Source organism: Zonotrichia leucophrys, chromosome 11, assembly GCF_028769735.1.
Source record: "Zonotrichia leucophrys gambelii isolate GWCS_2022_RI chromosome 11, RI_Zleu_2.0, whole genome shotgun sequence".
NCBI lineage: Eukaryota > Metazoa > Chordata > Aves > Passeriformes > Passerellidae > Zonotrichia > Zonotrichia leucophrys.
In genome coordinates this window covers 7,813,086-7,832,083 of record NC_088181.1, presented here as the reverse complement: position 1 = coordinate 7,832,083, position 18,998 = coordinate 7,813,086, and the positions used below count along the sequence as shown (strand labels likewise).

The window sequence follows — 18,998 nt, the reverse complement described above, 5'->3', positions numbered from 1 at the left end:
CCCTCCAGCTGCTAAGCCTGCTCCTGCTGCTCATACCGGGGTCTTTAGGTCCTTCAGTTGGTTTCTCAGCTGGAAGAGCTCAGAGGACGTCAGCAGGATGGTATTGAGGGTGTGGACCATGGTAGAGGCGAATTTGAGATCCTCCTCCCTAAGCAGAATGTCTGCCATGGAGTGGAAGATGTTCTCTGCATTCAGAAGTACACAAAGCTGCCTGTGTATAACAGAGGAGAGAAACCAGGGGGAAAGGATGGTTAATGAGCACAATCAAGACTCTGATGTGAGCCCACTTCTCCAGAGAGGACCAGGGAGGAGATTTGCGTGCACCAGAGGCTGGGTGAGTGTGGTGGCACCAGAAGGGGCAATACCAGGCTCTGCACTTGGAGGATGCAGTTATTCACACCAGGACAAGAACAAAAAACCATAGATGGGCTAAGACATGCCCCTGGTCATATTGCTTTGGGACCTTGCTGACACCCACTGCTATGGCTCGTGCCACCTCAAGCCTTCCCATGACCCCCTCAGGAGGTTTCAGTGTCACTTTCCAGCCTGACCAGCGTAGTGAGTGTGCAGCAGCACCACTGCAGATGGCATGTGATGGTCTAGTCCGACCAGTATCCCACTGACACTGGGGAACATCCCAGGGAGTGCAGCCACTGGGGCGAAGCAATTCCTCCTGGTATTGTGCAACCAGGCAGTCCTGGAGCCAGAGGCTGCTCTTTGAACTCCTCCATGCTCCAGCTGCCACGAGATGCGGTGCTGCGTGGCTCCGGAGATGGAGCTGGTGAAGCTGGAAGATGTCTCTGTTCCACTGGATATCCTGCCAGCAGTGTTTTCCCCAAAACAGTGTAACCACCACTGCGGCCCACGCTGATCTGCCTGGCTGGGTCACAGCAGGAATGTCCTGCTTAACAAACCTTGAGGCATTCCCGAGATTTTCAACATTTTTAAAGTCCAGAAACAAAAAAATAAAACCATCTGATTTTTTTTTCTACCACATTTGTTTGGATTTGGGGATTTCCTGTTTTTCTCCAGGCTCTTGCCTTCCTGGGCAGTTTGTCTGAGGACACCTGAAATGCTGCCCAGTGCCAGCTCAGATCCCCAGTGTGGGGATTGGAGGGATACAGGGAAGCCCACCTAGCTCCTCAGCTTCTCCTGAAACTGGGATGCTCCCTAGCTCACCACATTTCCCCATGGACTGACAGGGATAGCAAGGCATCCCCAGAGCAACTCTGCTTTCCCCCAGCTCCTACCAAACACAGTTCCCCACCAGATAATTTTAGCTGGATTCAGATTTCCCCCTGAAGGCATCTCTGAGAGGATTAAGAGGCAAAACAAGGATCAACTGCTTGGGCTGCTGGGTGGGAGGTGTCACTAACTACCTGGTTTGGCTGGGAGGTAGGAGGTACACCTGAACATCCCCTGCCTGGAAGTCATATTTTCCCCTCCTGGGATGAGGAGGAGGAAGGATGTGAGTTTCCAGCCCCTGCTCCTGTGAGGACAGACCAGAGGAAGACTATTTGGCTACAGTTAGACTCCAAACACCACACCCTAAATCCTGCTGGTTTAGGTACACAGGAGGAGAATGAAGAAACAGATCTTCCCTCCTCAACAAAATGAGGAAGAAACCCCCCATCTTCCTCCCACCTCTCTGCCCTGCCAAATAATCCCTTCCCTCCTCACCCAGGCTGGCTGCTCTCCACGGGCAGCTCCCGCACCCCGCGTGGCTGCTGCCGGACAATGAGATGCTCTGTGCGGGATTTTATGTAACCCAGCCCGGCGATCGCCTGGACCCCGCTAAAATGGAATGGGCTGTGATAAATAAGCTCATTTATCCCAATTATTCTTACGTAACCGGCTGCATTCATGGCGATGAAAACGCTTCCCTGATTTCTTGCCGCTTGGACACAGGCTGGCTGGAGGAGGGAGAGCGGTGGGAAAGTGAGGCATGGAGGGAGGAAAGGGGAAGGCAGAGGTTTTTAGCCCAGGCTGATGGAGCCAAAAGCAAATCAATAGCTCAGCGTTGCAGGCAGGATGCAGTCACTGCCAGCTGCAGCAAAGCAGGAGCAAGCCCAGCCCAGGAGTAAGGTGGCTCCATGTTACCCTTCTCCAGCAAGGGGGGATAACTGATGCCCCAGCCTTGCCAAGCTTTCTCCAGAAGCTGTGCTGCGCACTTGAACCATGAAGTGGGATGGTTTAATGCGCCCAAGAAGGGATGGGTTCTCCAGGAAAAAACACTGGGATATAGTTTTAGTCTCAACAGTGAAGTGGTTGGTGCACCAGCACAGCTGGGACTGGCTGCAATGCTCATGCCTAGTGGGGAGCTGGTGTTTTACACCTTCCAGGCAAGAAGACTATAGCAAGAGCTTTAACAAAAAAAAAAAACAGTGCTAGGGAGGGTAATTCAGTAACCTCCAAAGCTCCCCCATGACAAAAAGGGTGCCTTTCAGGTTCCCCTTCCACCAGTCCTCCATGGAAAGGAAGGCTCTTGCTTTCCATAAACAGGAGCTCTGCCATTTGGTTGGTGAGCACTGTGCTCGCAGTGAGCAGAGGGCTGAATGTGAGCTGCTTTCTAATTTCAGGCCTGGTTTTGATTAGTGGGGCAGGATTGGGATTCTCCCCCGTCCTTTCAGTGGCACTGGGGAACTGGAAACTGTCAGGGTGTTAGAGAAGGAGCTGTGTGGACACTGTCCCTCTTCTTCAGAGCCATGTCACCTCAGGGGGATGCTGTCCTGCTTGGGCACCAGCCCCTCCAGCTGCCCCCAGGTTCTCTGGGATCCACCAGCAGAATGAGTTTGCCAGTGCACAGCATCCTCCTATGGCAGTGGCAGAGACCTCACACTCCCCTCCATGAAGCCCCTTGGTTGGAATATCCCAAAAGCAATCCCCAAAGGAGGGGACAACTGGCCGGTCCTGCAGCTGCTGGTCTCTGTGACAGCTGAGCCCAACTGCCAGCAGCAGGCGGCTGTTGGTGGGGCGGGAGGGTCCCCAGGAGCCCATTCCCTGGGAGGCTTTGATGGCATGAGGGGAACGCCAGGCTGGCTGGGAGGAGGCAGGGAAAGGGGCTGAACAGAGGACAGGTGGCTTCAATTGAGATGTCAGTGGAGTGGCTGTGGAAGGGAACAAGGCAGAGGGGAGGGAAAGTGGGAGCCATACCCCTTATATGTGCACACCATAAATATATCCTGGATATATACATCCCATAAATATGTGTATATATATATATATATATACACACACACAACCCTTAAATATATATATATCTCCCCACACATACATGATGTGATGAGGAAAGGAACTGGCTAATCCCCCTGAAGCATCATTCCAGCAAGATGTCTCTCCTTGGAGCTTTCCTTGCATCCCTATGGGTGATGTGCATCCCCTTGCTCATGGGGATGCAGAGAGTCCTCAGGGATGTCCTGGCATGGAAGAAGAGGGCAGGAAGTGTCCCCAGGGAGGCAGGAGCCACAGAGCATCATGGCACACTCTGGTTATGTTACGCAGCCGGCAGTGCAGGCACATGGCGATAATGAAATGTGCTATCCAGGCCATTAAAATTTAACTCCTCAAATTAAAAGGGTTATTCAAGCCTTTCCTATGCAGGCAAGGAATGTGGCTGCAGGCAGATGGGAGGCAGCATCCACCTGCAGCGTGACGATGCCTTGGGGACACCTCGAGCCACCCCGGGAGCTCCCAGGGGACCCAGCAGGTCACCTCCAGCCCCTGCTGCAGTCACAGCACCCTGCCCGTCCCCTTGCCTAAAGGACTCCTCGACAACACGAGGCTGGCCAAGGGAAGAGCCACAGAGGTCACCACAAGCTTTGCGTGCCCATGCCACCCTAGGGTCCCCCTGTGTCTCTGATGTAGCAGCCACCAAACTGCCAGCACAGCAATGTCAGTCACAATGAATTCTCATCACACAAATGGTCAGTGGGGTGGGATGAGGAATGGGAGCAAGCAGAACAGGGATCGTGCAGGGGCAGGGAGCTGCTGCAGGGCAGTGTGTGCTGGAGCCCAGAGGATGTTGGCAAGATGGGGTGGCTTTAGAGCCACATCTCCAATTAAGGACAAGCCCCGGCGTCCCTCCCAGCCCTCTTGCTTTGACAACTCGATGCCTGGAAACCGGCTAATCTAAACATCATCATTTCAGGGAGCTGTCAGAGTTCCCATCCTGCCCGCTCGTCCCTTTAACCACTTCAGCTCCATCCCCTGCCCCAGCCACCACGCAGGAACAGGGTGGCAGAGGTTCAGACCAGACCAATGCCTGCTTGAAGAGGGTGAACGTTTGTTTTTCCCTAAAATCTAAAAAAGTAAGATGAGATCCAGTCTCACTGCAGAACTGTCTCCTCCTCTGGGATCTGTGGGGTGCCTGGAGGGAAGCACTGGTCCCATCCCATTGCCTGGCCATGCTGAGCACCATCCTGCTGTGTTCAATTAAGCAGGTGCTTCTTCATTAAGCACCAGTGATTTGCTTTATTAGCTCTGGGCTAATAGACACGGGGCCCCAGCAGGGAGAGGATCATGTCTCGTCCCACTTCCAGCAACTGGGACAGAGCCTGAGCTGTGGAAGGAGCTGGCTGCGGCCTGGGAGTGATGCTCTGAGGGGTTCTGCTCCACTTTTCTGCTCATGGGTCTCAAAAAAACTCCCACAGCTGTGAGGAGGGCAGAGCCCCTCCGTACTTCCTCCCAACCCTCCTCTTCCTCTGCTCCCTTCCTCTCTCCTCCCAAAGGCTATCCCCCACCCTTCCTCCACACCCCAGGCTCCCCAAAAGATGCCCTGGCTTAACCCACCTAACCAGGAAATCCACAGCCTCTGTGATACCCACTGCCCCTCCCCATCCCCCTGAAATTCTCCTGCCAGCAAAAGCAACATCCCCAGCCTGGCCCAGCAGCTGGGATCCTTTAGGAATTTGCAGAGAAAGCATAGATAAAATTAGGATGTGAAGGGGAAAAGGAGAAGAGAGCAAGTGGGGAAGGCAGGAGGATGTCATTGTCCCATCCTTTCCCTCCATATCAGCAAAGAAAATCCCAGTCCTCCATTTTAATCCCCCCCTTTCCTGAATCCAGGCTCCAGAGCTGCTCCTCTGGGCAAGGGAAACCATAGCAACCCCAGCAGCTCCTGCTTTACAAAATTCATAGCATTTTATGTAAGGGATTTTGAAGGGTTTGTGAGGTTTAGGAGCAGGGGAGCTCCCTCTGTCCAGGAGGCAGGTTTGGGAAGGAGAAGGACCCTTACCAGCTTTGGTTTCCTGGAATGGTTATCAACTCCCCAGGGAAACTAGTGAAAGCTGCAGACCAGGGATGTGCCCATCCTGGGAGGAGATGTGTGGATCTGGGAAGGAGATGTGTGGATTCTGGGAGGGGATGTGTGGATGTGGGAAAGCCGGAGGAGACAAGCCCTGCGATGCCTTCTCTAGAAAAGGGAAAGGTGCAGAGTGTTTCAGTGCAAACAAGAGGAGCCTCCCACGGAGCGTCTGCCTGGCAGCAGCCGTCAGTGACAACTGCGGTGCCAGCTCAGCGCTGCCCGGGCTGCCTCAGCCAAAGGAGCTCCCCAGGCATCCCTGGGGATCCCCACAGCAGCCAGGACGATGCCTGAGAGGACACAGCACAAATGTACCTCAGTGTTTGAGGCCAGCTTCAGCTGGTGAAACAGCATTTTGATCCTGCAGAGCCTCAGCCCGTGGCTTCTGCTCCTCCTGGTGCTCCCCCTGGACATGAGGCCATGGGAGGTCCCTGTCCTGCCTGGCAGGATGGCTGCTCTGCTGCACACTACAGCTGATAGCCCAGCCTGAAGCTGGGCACATCCACCTCTTGTGATGAACCCAGCCTTGTTCCCACCTTGGACATGGCTGGAGAACAGTGCCCTTCCACGAGATCACCTTGAGTTCTCCAAGCAGATATCCAACACCTCTGGATATTTTTATCACCAGTGAGATACCTGCAGCTCTGTACCAAACAGGAGAGGAAAACAGGGCTGTAGCAAGGAGAAGGAAGAGTAATATCCTTTGGAATAGGCCAGAAGCTAAAAGACAACTAAATCTGGAAACCTGATAGTCCACTCAGCCCAAGGTATGGCCCAGCTTTTAGCATAACACAAATGAATGCGCCAGCTCCTCCAAGGGGAAGCCCACTAGACAGACAAACAGAACCAGTCTCCAGCTGCTCAAGCTGGTGTGTGCCAGGACTTTCCTTGAGGAAACTTTATAGTGAATTATGGATAAAACTATCCTGCCCTTAGAATTCTGGAATGGTTTGGCTTGGAATGGACCTTAAAAACAATCTCATTTCAACCCCACTGCCATGGGCAGGGATGCCCTTCACTAGACCAGACTGCTCCAAGCCCCATCCAACCTGGTCCTGAGCACCTGCACTGATGACCTGCAAAGCTTACAAAATCCTGTAGGAACATCTGAGCACCTACAAAAGTCTCACTTGAAAAACAGGCAGACCTCCCCCTCCAAACCCTCCAGGAAAGCAAAAAATTACCTGCCCAAAGCACTTATTTTCCAACTTTTAAACTTCCCAGTGACTCGACGGTAAAATGGATGGCAAATGCAAGTCTTGCCCTGGGCTCTTGGGGCTTCAAGCCCCAGGCAGGAGGCACCAGCAGCAGCACCAGAGCACGTGCCTGGCTCCAGCCACCACCACAGCTGAGAGGAACAACTCACATTCAAGTGAGCCCTCCAGAACCTGTTCCCAGAGGGGCACTGACACCGGGCACTGATGTTGTCAGGAAAACTCTGTTGGGAAGGGGAGGAAGGGTAGGGCCTGGCTTGGGAGTGGGGGAGAACAGCAGAGCAGCAGCAGCAGCAGCAGCAGCAGATCCTTCCTTCGAGACGTCCGCTTCCCTTTCAGGCTGACAGCTGTGGCCTAATTTTCAAGAAAACTGACAAGCGCCTTATTTCTCCTCCTATAATTTCTCATCACTGCAAATAAAATAGGTTAAAGGAGCGGGTGCAAAGCGGTGGCAACAGGAGCTGGGAGAGACTGATCCTGTTCAGGGCATGCACAGTTTGTACACAGATGGGAGCTGTGCTCACCCTTCCCCATCACTCTGCTTTAAGGTGAAGAAATAAAAGTGCTTTTGCTCCTAAAAGCGTGGCCAAGGAGCAGGTTGCTGTCCTAGAGATGGATGAGCCTTTGTATGGCCATGTAGGGAAAACAAATTTGAGGGAAAATGGTCCTGCTGGCTATCTCTAGATCTCAGAAAGCAGAGGGATAGACTGTGGCAGGAATGCACTCTGTGTCTGAGGGTGAAGCTTTCCAGAAGGAAGGAAAAGAGGCGTTGGAAGAGGTGGCAGTGTCCCATGGCTTAGGGATAAGAGTACCCTGGGGAGGTGAAGCTGCCTTGTCTCTTCTGCCAACAACTCAAGCACATCCTGGAGGTCAGGGAAGGAGGTGCCCATAACTCAGTGAGCCCTGCTGCACTTCCTACTCAAGTGTCAGCTGAAAAAACACCCCATTTATGCCATGGTTTAGACAGCCCAGATGCTATTTCAGCTTTGGTGCCAGGCTTGCCTCCGTGCCCGCTGCCTCTCAGCATTGCACTGGATCACAAAGCCTGCCCAGCCTTCTGAGCCAGGATCCCTGGAAGGATCCCAGAAAGGGATACAGCCTGAGGAGCCATATCCCTCAAACCCTCCAAGGCCCACAGATGCACGAGAGGAGAGCAGATGGATGCTCCCTGCCCTGCCAGGACCCTAAGAGAGCACCCAGTGCTTTGAGGGGACCAGCTCCAGGTACGGCTAAACACCAGGAGCAGCTCATGCATGAAGGGAAGAAGCACTGAATGGCAGGAACTTCAACCAAGGTGGCTTTTGCACAGCTCTATGCTTTCAGTGGGGAGTTAAAGATGTCCCATACAGAGAAATCTTGTCTGAGGACATCCCATCCTGGGAGCAGAGTGCCCAGCTGGACCCACTGGCTGAGGAGAGCTCTTCTCAGATTTATCCCTGTGCCTGGGGATAACTGAGTAAGTTATCCCCTGGAAGACAGGTGGGGGAAAACCACTGCTACTCATCCTGATTTCCTGTCCTGGCTCTTCCCTCCACAAAGATGAATAAACTGAGTTGTCACAGCTGCAGAGCCAGAAAAGGAAGCACCATCAGAAGACCCGAGCCCAACCAGCAGGATCAGACAGGTTAAGCTGCTTCCTCATGATGAGGGTCGTCACCCCATCAGCCAGGCAAAAAAAATTTGGGAGACACTTTGGAAGCTGCTTGTGCTGAATCCCTGCTCTGCAGAACATGACAGTCAGCAAGCAGGGAAGCTGTGGGCTCCTCTCCCCATTGTCCAGTTTGCCTTATCCCAGCTCCCTCCTTCCACAGCATTCCTGCTGTGATCCTAGGGAAAGTGCTGGGAGGAAGCAGATATCCCTACCTGGGGACCTGCCCTTTGAAGGAACTTGGCTGTTTTGTGAGGGTTTTCCTCCCCTACACACATTTCCTCTTCCTCCCCTCCACCCTCTCACTGACCCAAATTAGTCCCAGCCCACTGCTGCTCACATGTGGTTCCCATTTTTCTCCAGGAAAACCCATCAAACCCTTCCAAGCACCTCCAAGTACGGCTGCTCCTGGAGCAGCTTTGCTGGGTTAGCACAGCAAACTCATTTCCAGGTGCACCCCAGCTCATCCAGCCCCTGCAGCTCCGTGGAGGCATCTCCTGTCCTTCCCTGGGGGTACAGCACCAGCAGGGAGCTGGCCAGGGCTGACCCAGCTCCTGCTCTCCCAGCAGGGATAATCCTTTGACAGGGCAACCAGTCTCCTCCCTTGTGAAGGTCATGCTGTCACTGACTGCTGGGGCATTGTGATTCCAGAGCCAACCTCTGCTCTGGTGGAAACTGGGTTTTCCCCCCTCTGGCTCCTGCTTCACGGGGCTGGGAGGGTATCAGAGTCCAGAATGATGTCCCACAGCCTCAGTGAATTAAAACCTCAATACACACATGCTCCTGTGGGCTTGTGGAGCTCACTGTGCAATGTAAAAGAGGCAATTTGAGAGCTAGGGGCTTTTGGAGGTACAGTGGGGTTGCTGGCTTCCTTCCAAATCCCATAGGAGCCTGAAGAGAGCACGGAGGGCATTCACAGTGCAAGGCTGGAGCAGAGGGAGAATGCAGGAAAGCAGAGCCTGTTTGCCACCACATTGCTGTATCACTCTTCTGGATCTCCAGGCAGGGGGAGAGAAGGTTTTGGGGAGCAGGGAGCATTAAAAGGAGGCACAGAGGAATGGGCTGGAGACGAGTGAGGAGAAGCCCACTGAGCTCTGCAGAACTGAGCATATTCACCACCCTGCTCCATCACCCTGTGCCTGGCCGGGGCCTCGGGTGACAGGGAGTCCCTCTTTCTGCTTTGCAAATGGACAAAAAAAACACAAACTAAAAAGCTTTCTCCTGTTCCTGCTCTCGGTGAGGCATGAGGAGGGGGATGGCGAATGCACAGTTCATTAACGCCGGAGGGCAGGCGGCCAGCGAGCATCCTGGCAGGCAGAGCAGTGGATTTTCGCAGGCTCGCTGCCTCCCGACACAGAAGCTTCCCTTGTAGCACTCACAGCTGTTTGGATTTTACCCGAGTTCATATCACAGTTTATCAAAGAGCCTCCATTTTTTTTCCCCTTCTTTTTTTTTTTGCACTTTGCTGAGCACAAGCCAAATGGTTCCCGCAAAAACAAACGCAGGTTTTGTTCTGCATTGCAGTGGCACCGAGGGTGGGAGAGAGGAAGAGGTGACACGTGTCCCCCCTCCAGCCCTGATTCACTTGTAGAGGGATTTTCAGGGCATGGGTTTGGCAATGGGAGCTGGAGGGGGCACAGTGGCATCAGCACATCCAAAGGAAGGAGCAGGAGTGGGTCCTGCATCCCAGCACTGGGTGCCTCCAGATCATCAGGGGGTACTGGGGTGTTTGCTCAAGGAAAATGTGTGTCCAGAGGAGCTCAAGAGCATCCAGGCCTGGGAGAAGAGGAGGGTTTTGGTTAGCCCCAGCTCCTGAGATCTCCCAGTGAGGGGCTGGGAAGTGAGGACAGCACAGCAGGAGGAAAGGACAAGGTTAGGGATGAGGTGGGAGGCAGGATGGGGCTGGAGGGAAACTGGCTCACTGCAGTATAGAGGCATCCTGTGGTTGTGGCACTCCCTTATTACCAAAACAAACACCCACTGGCTCTGTACAGGATCCCCAGTGCATCCCTTGCTACCCAAACCTGCAGCTAAACCCCCATCCCACTCCCTGCTGACAGCCCTGCTCACTGGGATGCTGGCAGGCAGCCCTTCCCTTCCCACTCTCCCAGACAGAGCAGGGCCCTGGGAATGCCAGGCAGGCCAGTCAGAAGTGATTTAACACGCACCTCACTGCGGGCCTGCCAAGAGCATCAGATCTGTGCTCCACGCTCCTCCAGCCCTCTGCTCCCTTCCTCTCTGACTCCTTATCCTGCTTAGCAGGTTCAAACTCACTTTGAGTCTTTTTCAATACTTTTTGTGGAGAAACTGGTGTTGTACAGTCAGGCCCTCAGAGGCAGAAGAGCCCTGTCATGCCCTAAAAGAGGGACTGGCCACCCCAGACCTTCATGCACCCAGTGTGACCTGCCAGTCTTTGTCCTCAGCTCTGTCCTCATTATCCAGCTCTCCACTGGCCTCATCCCAGCAGGGCTTTGAGATCTCAAGAACAGTCAGAATTTCCAGCCAGGTGAACTTTTCCCGTCTGCTGGAAGTATAAATCTGTGGCCCCATCACGAGACTTGGGATTTTCCAGCTCTGCAGCTAATGCCATAAATTGGCTGAACAACCTTATATGCTCCACTCTATGTCTTCCAGAGCGGGTGCAGAGCCAGCCAGCCCTCCTGGCCAGTCCCCACAGGGTTCAAGCATACCCCCAAAGGCCATCCCTAATCAAATGGACAAGTCTCACCAGGTGCATCACATGCCAGGTGGTTGAAAAGTCACGCCAGGGCCTCTTCCAAGCAGCTTAACCTCAGAAAACACCCTGTGAGAAAGTGCCAGGCAGTGGGGAGGTTCATTTAACAGCTCTATAAAACAAGCTGAGACAACCCCTGCGTGCAGGCTGTGCCTGGGGAGCAAAGTGCTGACTCAGGCATCCTCTCTGCCCCAGGGTGCCACTGATCTGCAAGAAAATGGCCTTGCTGGGCTTCAAAATTAAGCCTTGTGCTTCAAAGCATCCCCACACGACATGCATAGGGATGTCTCCGGGCCCCTCAAGCACATCCCACACCCTAGAGGGTTCATTTGCTGTGGCAAGGTACATCAGCCTTGAATGCCTGAGCTGTTCCATCTCAGAGAGCAGCAAAAACCTGGCTGCTTTGGTGCTAGGCTTGACTTAGCCAGTTGAACCAGCTCCTGGAGCTCAGCCTGACCCTGGGGACAGCACAGGAACTGCACAACCAGCCCTGGGGGCTGCTTGAGGGGAGAAGACAGCTCCTTGCAAGGACAGCCAGCCCTCTCCTCACACTGTGCTCCGAGCAGCCACACTGATGTCCATGCAGTAGGGGCTTAACCTCTCCCTTAATCCCCCCATCCCACTGCACTGGTACCAACCAACAGGAATTCAATCCAGCCTGCAAATCTCAGTGTGAGCTGAAAAGCTCGGTGCCGCTCTGCTGCCTGCGTCCTGACCGGCCAAGCAGCTTTCCCTGCCCAGGGCTCCTGCCTGGAGGACAGCCTGCTGCTCCAGGGAGCCATGTGATGCTTTGGAAGCTCCTCTGCATTTTTCTGCTGCTCCAAGAGGTCAGCAGCTGAATGGGAATATTTGCTTCTTGCTTAAGGGCTCTGGTGAATCCAGGACGGCCACGTGCCAGCCAGGGCAATTAGTGAGAAGGGTGGAAGGCCTCAGATGTGCTTATCAAGGTGGGAGGTAACTGATGCTCCTGCCTCTGACAACACTTCAGGAGCAATGTTTGAGTGCAAACATGCCTGGATTGAGAGGAGAAGGCAGCACTTGGTATTCTTAATTTTTAAGGCAGATTAATTTTACTGGTTTCCAGCCTAAAAAAGGTCACAAGTGACAGTAAGAGATAAGGGACCTGCAAAGGAACCCTGTCAGGTGCAATGCACAAAACTGATGCCAAATAAAAAAAAAAATATTTGGAAGAGATCACGGGAGCAGGTTTCCCTCCTTTCTCCAGGGGAGAGGGGTGGGACAGCATGAGATTCTATGGGACTTGTACCAGTGCAATCCCCTCAGCAAATCCTTTGCCCAGACATTCATGAGGCATCCAAGCAGCTTTGAAGAGCCTTCTTCTGGATGCTGCTCTTCCTTTCTCACAGATCATAGATGACAGGGAGTTGAATGGGACCCATAAGGACCATCAAGTCCAACTTCTCCTGCTGGGGCTCAGTTGGGCATGTGAGCTCCACCACAGCCACAGGAGCTTTCTCTCTGTGAGGTCTGCTTGGGTTGAGGGGATCCTAATCCTAAAGCCCTTGGCACAGATGAGGCATCACACCATTGTTTGATGGGCATTGGACCCCACTTGGGAAGGCAGCAGACTGATCCATCTCTTTGATGCACAAACAGCGCTGGCAGAGGGACCACATGCCAGTGTTGGGTTATCCCCAGCTTGGGAGTCACAGGCAAAAGAGAAAAAATTCCCTGGATACTTCTTTATGAATGATAGAAGTTTTTGGAGCTGTTTCCCTGTTATTTTGAAGGAAGTTTGTGTTTCCATTTAGCTCCACTCTGTCTTCTCTGGCAAAGCATCTCGAGATACCTACCTTGGGACTGGGGTTACTGATGGTAAGACCACCCATCACAGCCCCTACCTCTGCCTGAGCCAGGGTGCCAGTGAGGGCTGCAGGTACTTCTTTCACCCATCTCCCAGCATCAGGCAGGCTCTGGAGCAGCTCTACCCGTCTTGGAGACCACAGGTCCGTACAGAGCAAGAGACGTCCCCACCTCCTGCAGAGATCAGTGGTCAAACCCCACTCCTATCCTCAAGCATGCAATGTACTATAACCTCTGTCTCTAGGACTCTGAGGACATATCAGGAGAGTGTCTAAAGTCCTTTCAGAGTCAGAAACCAAGCATGAACAAACTTGAGTTGGATTAGAAATAAACTGCCTTTAATCGCAGATCCCCTATGTGACCTCATGGACCTTTGAATTTGCCCACCAGCAACGTGACAGGGAAAACTGCTGTGCTGTGCTTGAATAAAACCCCTGTCCTCCATTTCCCTTTCCTGTGAACACTAATCCTTCAGCTGGAAATCATTGCCTAAACGTAACAGGTCTATTTTCCTTCCCTGTTCCAGTGTTCCCAGGCCAGCCTGGGAAAGAGGCAGCAGTGGTCCCAGACCACACTTCAGCAGATGCTGTCCCAGTCTCTCAAATATCCCCCCTGCACTCTCCAGCTCAGGATGAAACATCACCAGCATCTCTTAAGTCAAACATGAGGCTGGCTTCCCACCCTGCTGTGCAAAACAGCTGAGCTGGCTTGTGGACAGGGGAGGGATGTAACGTGGGAACGCGCATACGGCTTCAATTTGAAAAGTGGCTAAAAATAGCTCCATGAGGCTCCCACATTCACTGAGCCTCTCCAGCAAGAGATCAATCTTTGCCAGTGAGTCCTGTAAAAGTTTTTCTCCTCTATTTTCATCTTGCTCTTTCTGGAAGCAGCAGAGATGTTAGTTTACACCAGTCTTTTACCTGCCATCCGTAGGTTTCAGCGTTAATCACTGTTACCTGAGGGCATGGCTCACCCTCCCAGAACCACCACTTTGGCTCCAGTCCTGCATCTACCCCATATGAGCAACAACGTGACTTGACAAAGGACAGAGTCATCTATTTTTTAATTTTTTTTTTTTTTTTTGCTTTACCAGATTTTTTGGGGCATGAGTCACTGCAAAAAGCCTCAGCTTGCTGAGCTGCTGTGAGCCAGTCCCACCACACCTCTGGCTGGCTGCTGGGAAAGCTGGGCCTGCCAGCCAAGGCTCCTCCTGCCAGAGCTGGAGGGAAAAAGCTGGAGGTGGCCAGGGTACAGGAGAGCTTTTAAATGGGACCCTGCCCAGGCTCACTGTCACTCTGGTCAGCCTGCTTCCCTAACACAGCACGAGGTCACTTCCTTGCCAAGGTGGCTTGTCCTAGGGGCTGTGCTGACTGGTGAGAGGAGAGTGGACACTCTGAGTGGGATATTTTCTCTGGGATGAATCTGGACTTAGGCCAAAAATTGCTGCCCAAGCAGATACAACTCCACACCCAGCTCAGCTTAGCAAATTTTGGGAACCCTGCATGCTGTATTTTCCCACTGCAGTGAGGGGACCTCTTCATCAGTACCTGGCACACCTCTGTGCCTTTGGAGAGGTGATTTTCTTCTCTCACAGAAGCATGCCTTTTATCTCATGCTCTCCCCCTGTTCATTTTGATGCCACATCCCTGAAAGCAAGGGAGGAAAACCCAGGGTCCTGCCAGCTGATTCCACCAACCTCCTCACTGATTTCTCCACCTCGCCTCGACCATTAACCCTGTTATTTCCCAGTGAGCTGAGGAATGGCTATCCCTTGCCCCAGATTTTATTGCAATAAAGATGACTGCCTGCCAGCTGCCACGACACTTGGCATTCCAGCCTTCACAACATTTGGCTCTCCAGCCTCTGCCTCTCCTTAAAAAGCTGAAGCAAAATCTCCCAACTCTGTGCATTGAAACACATGGCTTTGGATGGGTGAGCATCTTGCCAAGCTGGCTGGAGGGATTCACTCAGCTTGGCACTCTGAGTGCAGCCTGTCTCCTGCTCTGGCTGGTCTAGTTGCTTCTTAACGAAACAGGCTCTGACAACATTGTTTAATAAGGAGCCACTTTGCCTCCGGGGATGGGAGAGAGAAATATGGTGCCTTGACATGTGAAAGGCAAATCCCGTTTGCTCCAAAACCGTTTGTTGGAGTAAGAGGGAAGCTTGAGGAAATGGTTTTGACTCTGAATGGATGTAGCACTTGGGCTGCCTGACTCTGCCATCCCCGTCCCACCCGTCCCAGGAGTGCTCAGGGGCTTCAGTGAGGCTGGTGGGGTGCTCTGACCTGATGATGAAGGCTCCTCTGGCTTCCAGGAGTTTCCGTTCGCTGCTGAAGCGCTTGAGCAGGTTGATCATGAACTTGTAGAAGTAGGAGTTCATGGTGGGGGTGGAGGGTGAACACTCCAGGCCTTTTGTACCTGGGGAGGCAAGGGGAGAGCAAATTAGAGCTGCCAGGGCCTTGCTGCCAAAGCCTTATGAGAGAGCAGACACCCTTGGTCACATGGTCACAGCACTGAGATGACAAGGGCAGGGGCATGCAAAGATTTTCAAGCCTCAGATAACCACATCTGGTTGGTTCAAGCAGAGCCAGCCCTTTCCTAGCTCTCTCCAGCCCAAGGGAAAGCATCTTATGGTGGTCACAACACTGGAAGCAGCACCTGGGGTTAAAATGGGAATTTTGGGAGTTCATCTCAGAGCTCTTCAGCTTCAGTAGCTGCTAGAAGGAGTGCCTGAGGCTCTAAATTGAGCCAATCTCATCTCCTCAGATATGGCAGGTACACTCATCCCAAAACCACCAGATTGCTGGTGAGTTGAAGAGCCTGCAATCCAACCCCATAAGGCACAGATGCCCCGAGCCCAGTGTGCATGCAGTGGCAGACACACACATTCAGCCCTGAGCCATGGCACACACACTGGTTTACACTCGGTGATGTCATTTTCCCTGAGTAGGAGCCACTTGGTACAAGTGTCATATACAATGTGCCCCAGGGCTACCATAAAGTACTGGTCCAACCACAGCAGAGCTCCAGGCTTAGGGATTCTCCTGGCCTGAGACTCTTGGCAGGGAAAGGGGCAGCTGCCAGCTCAGGGAAATATCCCCTCCAAACAAAAGAGCAGGGAGCTGGCAGGTAAAGATTGCTTTTCCCACAGTGAAACCCCAGGGGAGATGGTTTATTTAGCAGGACAGCGCTCAAAGCAAATGTTTGGAGAGAGCGTTTCAAAGGCGACTCTGCAAAAAGGGGAGCTCTCTTCCTTAATTTTTGCTTCAGAAAGGCCACATCTAACTGTGGTAAGGAGGGAAGCCAGCACACACGAGCACCCCAAGGCTGCTCTCCACACACTATTTCCATCAGATAACCAAAGGAAACCTGAGCAGTTTGATTTATGGATGTTGTCTGCTTCCATGGACACTCAGCGGAGCACAGAGCAGCCAATTAAAGATGTAATTAAGCTGCCAAAGCCCAGGAAAGCTGATGGAAAAGCTGCTGGTCTGTTTTCTATCCTGCCTCTCCCAATGATACACAGGAGATACACGCAGGGCAGCTTCCCCAGGTTTGGATTTAACATCTAAGAGAACATACAGAGCCAAAAAAAAGGAAAATTAAATACAAGGTCATCCTGACCAGAACCTGGTGTCCCCTTCCCGCTGGAGCTGTGTGTTCACCCACCCCTTGGTATATCTGTAACCCCAAACCAGGCTTTGAAGCAGGCAGCTCCCTGAGCACAAGTGTTCACCATCGCATCATGTTTCCCCTCAGCTGCAGGGAAGATGATCTGGGCAAAAGAAAAAAAAAAAGGGATCCAGCCGAGCCAATGTGCTCCAAAACAAAGGTGTGTTTGTTCCAAGGCAGGGAGCACCCAGTGTGAAAATGCAGCCATGCCCCACGTGTCGTCACTACAGCTGCTCAGCACTGCTCTAAAGGGAGCAGAGACACGGTCTGGAGGTGACATGGGGCAGATCTGCCTTCCCACTGTGCCTGCTGCAGCTCAGCCTGAAACATCCCAGCACAGCCTGGGAAGGCAGGTGAACACCAGGCAGAAACTGTCTTTCAAAGCTGCAAAGTGGCATTTTTGTCCATTTTCTCAGCAACTCTGAGACATCCAAACCTGGTTGTGCTGCAACACGAGCTAGCAGCAAGTAGGACATCCCACCTTCATTGCCACCAGCTAACAATGCTCCAGTGCTGTAGCTTGTCTGGGGAAGGTCTCATCTTGGAGTTTCTCTTTTCTCAAGACCCCAAAAATAGTCTCTCTGAGCCCCACAGCAGCATCAATGGCACAGTGTTCCCTCCACAAAGCAAAGCCAACTTTCAGCTCATTGTCATCTTGCACGTCTTCCAGCCAAACATTACACATCCTAAAACACATCCCAAAGGAAAAACAGGAGGAGGCAGCAATTTTTCTCCTCCATGACAGGACCAGCACTTCTGCTGTGCACAGGACAAAGCTGTATGGAGCTGTGTGGCTGTAAGACAGACCAGCCACAAGCACCTTCAGATATGTGCTCTGAAGTGGTGCAGCATCTCCTGCATCTCCAGCTGGAGACTGGGAATGACCTGCTGGAGTCTGAGTATCCAAAAGTCAGAACTGCTCAGCTGAGTATCCAAAAGTCAGAACTGCCTTGGGGACGAGATCCCAGCTAGTCTGCAGGACCTTCAGTACTGCTGTTGTCTTCCATCAACTGGTTCCTGAACCTTGGACCCTTCTGCCCAGCCTGCATGCAAGGAAGGACTGGGATACAGAGATTGTGAAAACAAGTCTGTGCCCTGTTTTTCCTAGAAGAAAGCATGTGAGTATGCCTATTCCAGGGAGCCTTTTCACCATCCTTTGCCTCTGGGAGCACTGAGACTGAACTCCAGAGGGATCATTTCTCCATCCTTTGCCCATGCACAGGAGCTATGCCTGCATGTTCCTAAAGAAAGTTTCCACTGTGACACACCATGCCAGAGCAGCCTTGCCAGTGCTCTCTTAGGGCTAATGCTGGGAGTGAGAAACCAGGGTGTCAGAGTCTGCCAGGCTGTAAAAGGCTCAACCAAACCTCAGATGGAGCTTAAACAGGCAATACTTCTTCCAAGCAGGCAAAGCAGTTCTTTTCCAAAGCCTCCCAATCCTCCAAACTTCCCGTTTGCTCTGTTTACAGGATGTCTAGGAAGTGGCTGGCACCTTGTGTGCCATGGTGTAACCCTGCCTGGCGTAGCCCAGAGCTCAGCTCGCTGCCCTGAGGGTTACAGCTCAGCACAGTGGCATTCCCAGCCCGACAGAACTGTAGGAGCAGCTTGTCAAGTGTTTTCTCTGAAGCACGAGAGACAAGCAGGAAGAAGTGTTAAGAAAACTGTGGCATAATTAATTGAAGCTTGCACCTCTCCCCCTTTCCCTGAAGCAAAAGACTTTGCAGATCCGTAACCTGCCAGATCTGCTGTTAACGTAGCTGGGGCTGGTGGCACGTCACAGCTCTGCTTTTTTTTTTAATCTGGCGTGGAGGAGGGAGCTGGAAGAAGAAAGATCCATGCTTAGAGCAATGATGAAACTCAGTCCAGACATCCACAAGAATAGGAACAAATGGGAATTTTGGGCTCAGAGGAACATCAGAGCAGTGAAACATGACAAAAGGCATGTGGGAATTGCAGCTATATGGCCGCAGTGAGTCCACATGAGCCTGGGTCCTTATAATTGAATCACAGAAGGGATCTTAAAACTCATCTAGTTCAAATCCCTCTGCAATGGGCAGGGACACCTTCCACTAGACCAGGTTGCTCAGAGCTCCATCCAATCTGGCCTTGAACACTCACAGGGATGGGGCAGCCACATGTTCTCTTGACAACCTGTGCCAGTAACTCATCACCCTCACAATGAAGAACTTCTTTCTAATAGCTAAACTAAACATATTCTGTCAGATTCACGCCATTATCCCTTGTCCTATCAATGGCTACAGCAACCTTCTGCGTCCCAGCATACCAGGCTAACAAATCCTTTCCCCAGATTCCCTTCACAGACTGGGGTAGAGCCAGGGACACAAGCAGGCTTCTTGGATCATCTAAGTCAATACCAACATCTGTTCCCCCAGCCATGAGTGCCAGCTTGAGCGGAGCACAGCGAATGTCTGCAAACCCCCAGTGCATCCCTGAGCGCTCACCAGCAGCTCACGCTGTTCCCATCGCCTGCGTGGCCACACTATAAATCAACCGAGACAGGCAATTAGGGATCTATATTAAGGCCCTTATAAATATATATTGTACATCACCCTGGAACATTCAGGCTGTCTGGCTGCTTGATGGGCTG

At 52.5% G+C, this 18,998-nt stretch overlaps 1 protein-coding gene across 1 annotated transcript in view; it reads right to left on the bottom strand.

Moving 5' to 3' along the window:
- Positions 1-18,998, bottom strand: part of VAC14 (VAC14 component of PIKFYVE complex) — a 58,917-nt gene that overhangs the window by 5,768 nt on the left and 34,151 nt on the right. The window contains exons 14-15 of the mRNA XM_064723373.1: positions 15,004-15,136; positions 37-211 (exon numbers count right to left, since the gene is read on the bottom strand). Of these exons, the coding sequence (XP_064579443.1) occupies positions 37-211; positions 15,004-15,136 (308 nt within the window). The remainder of the gene's footprint in view (positions 1-36; positions 212-15,003; positions 15,137-18,998) is intronic.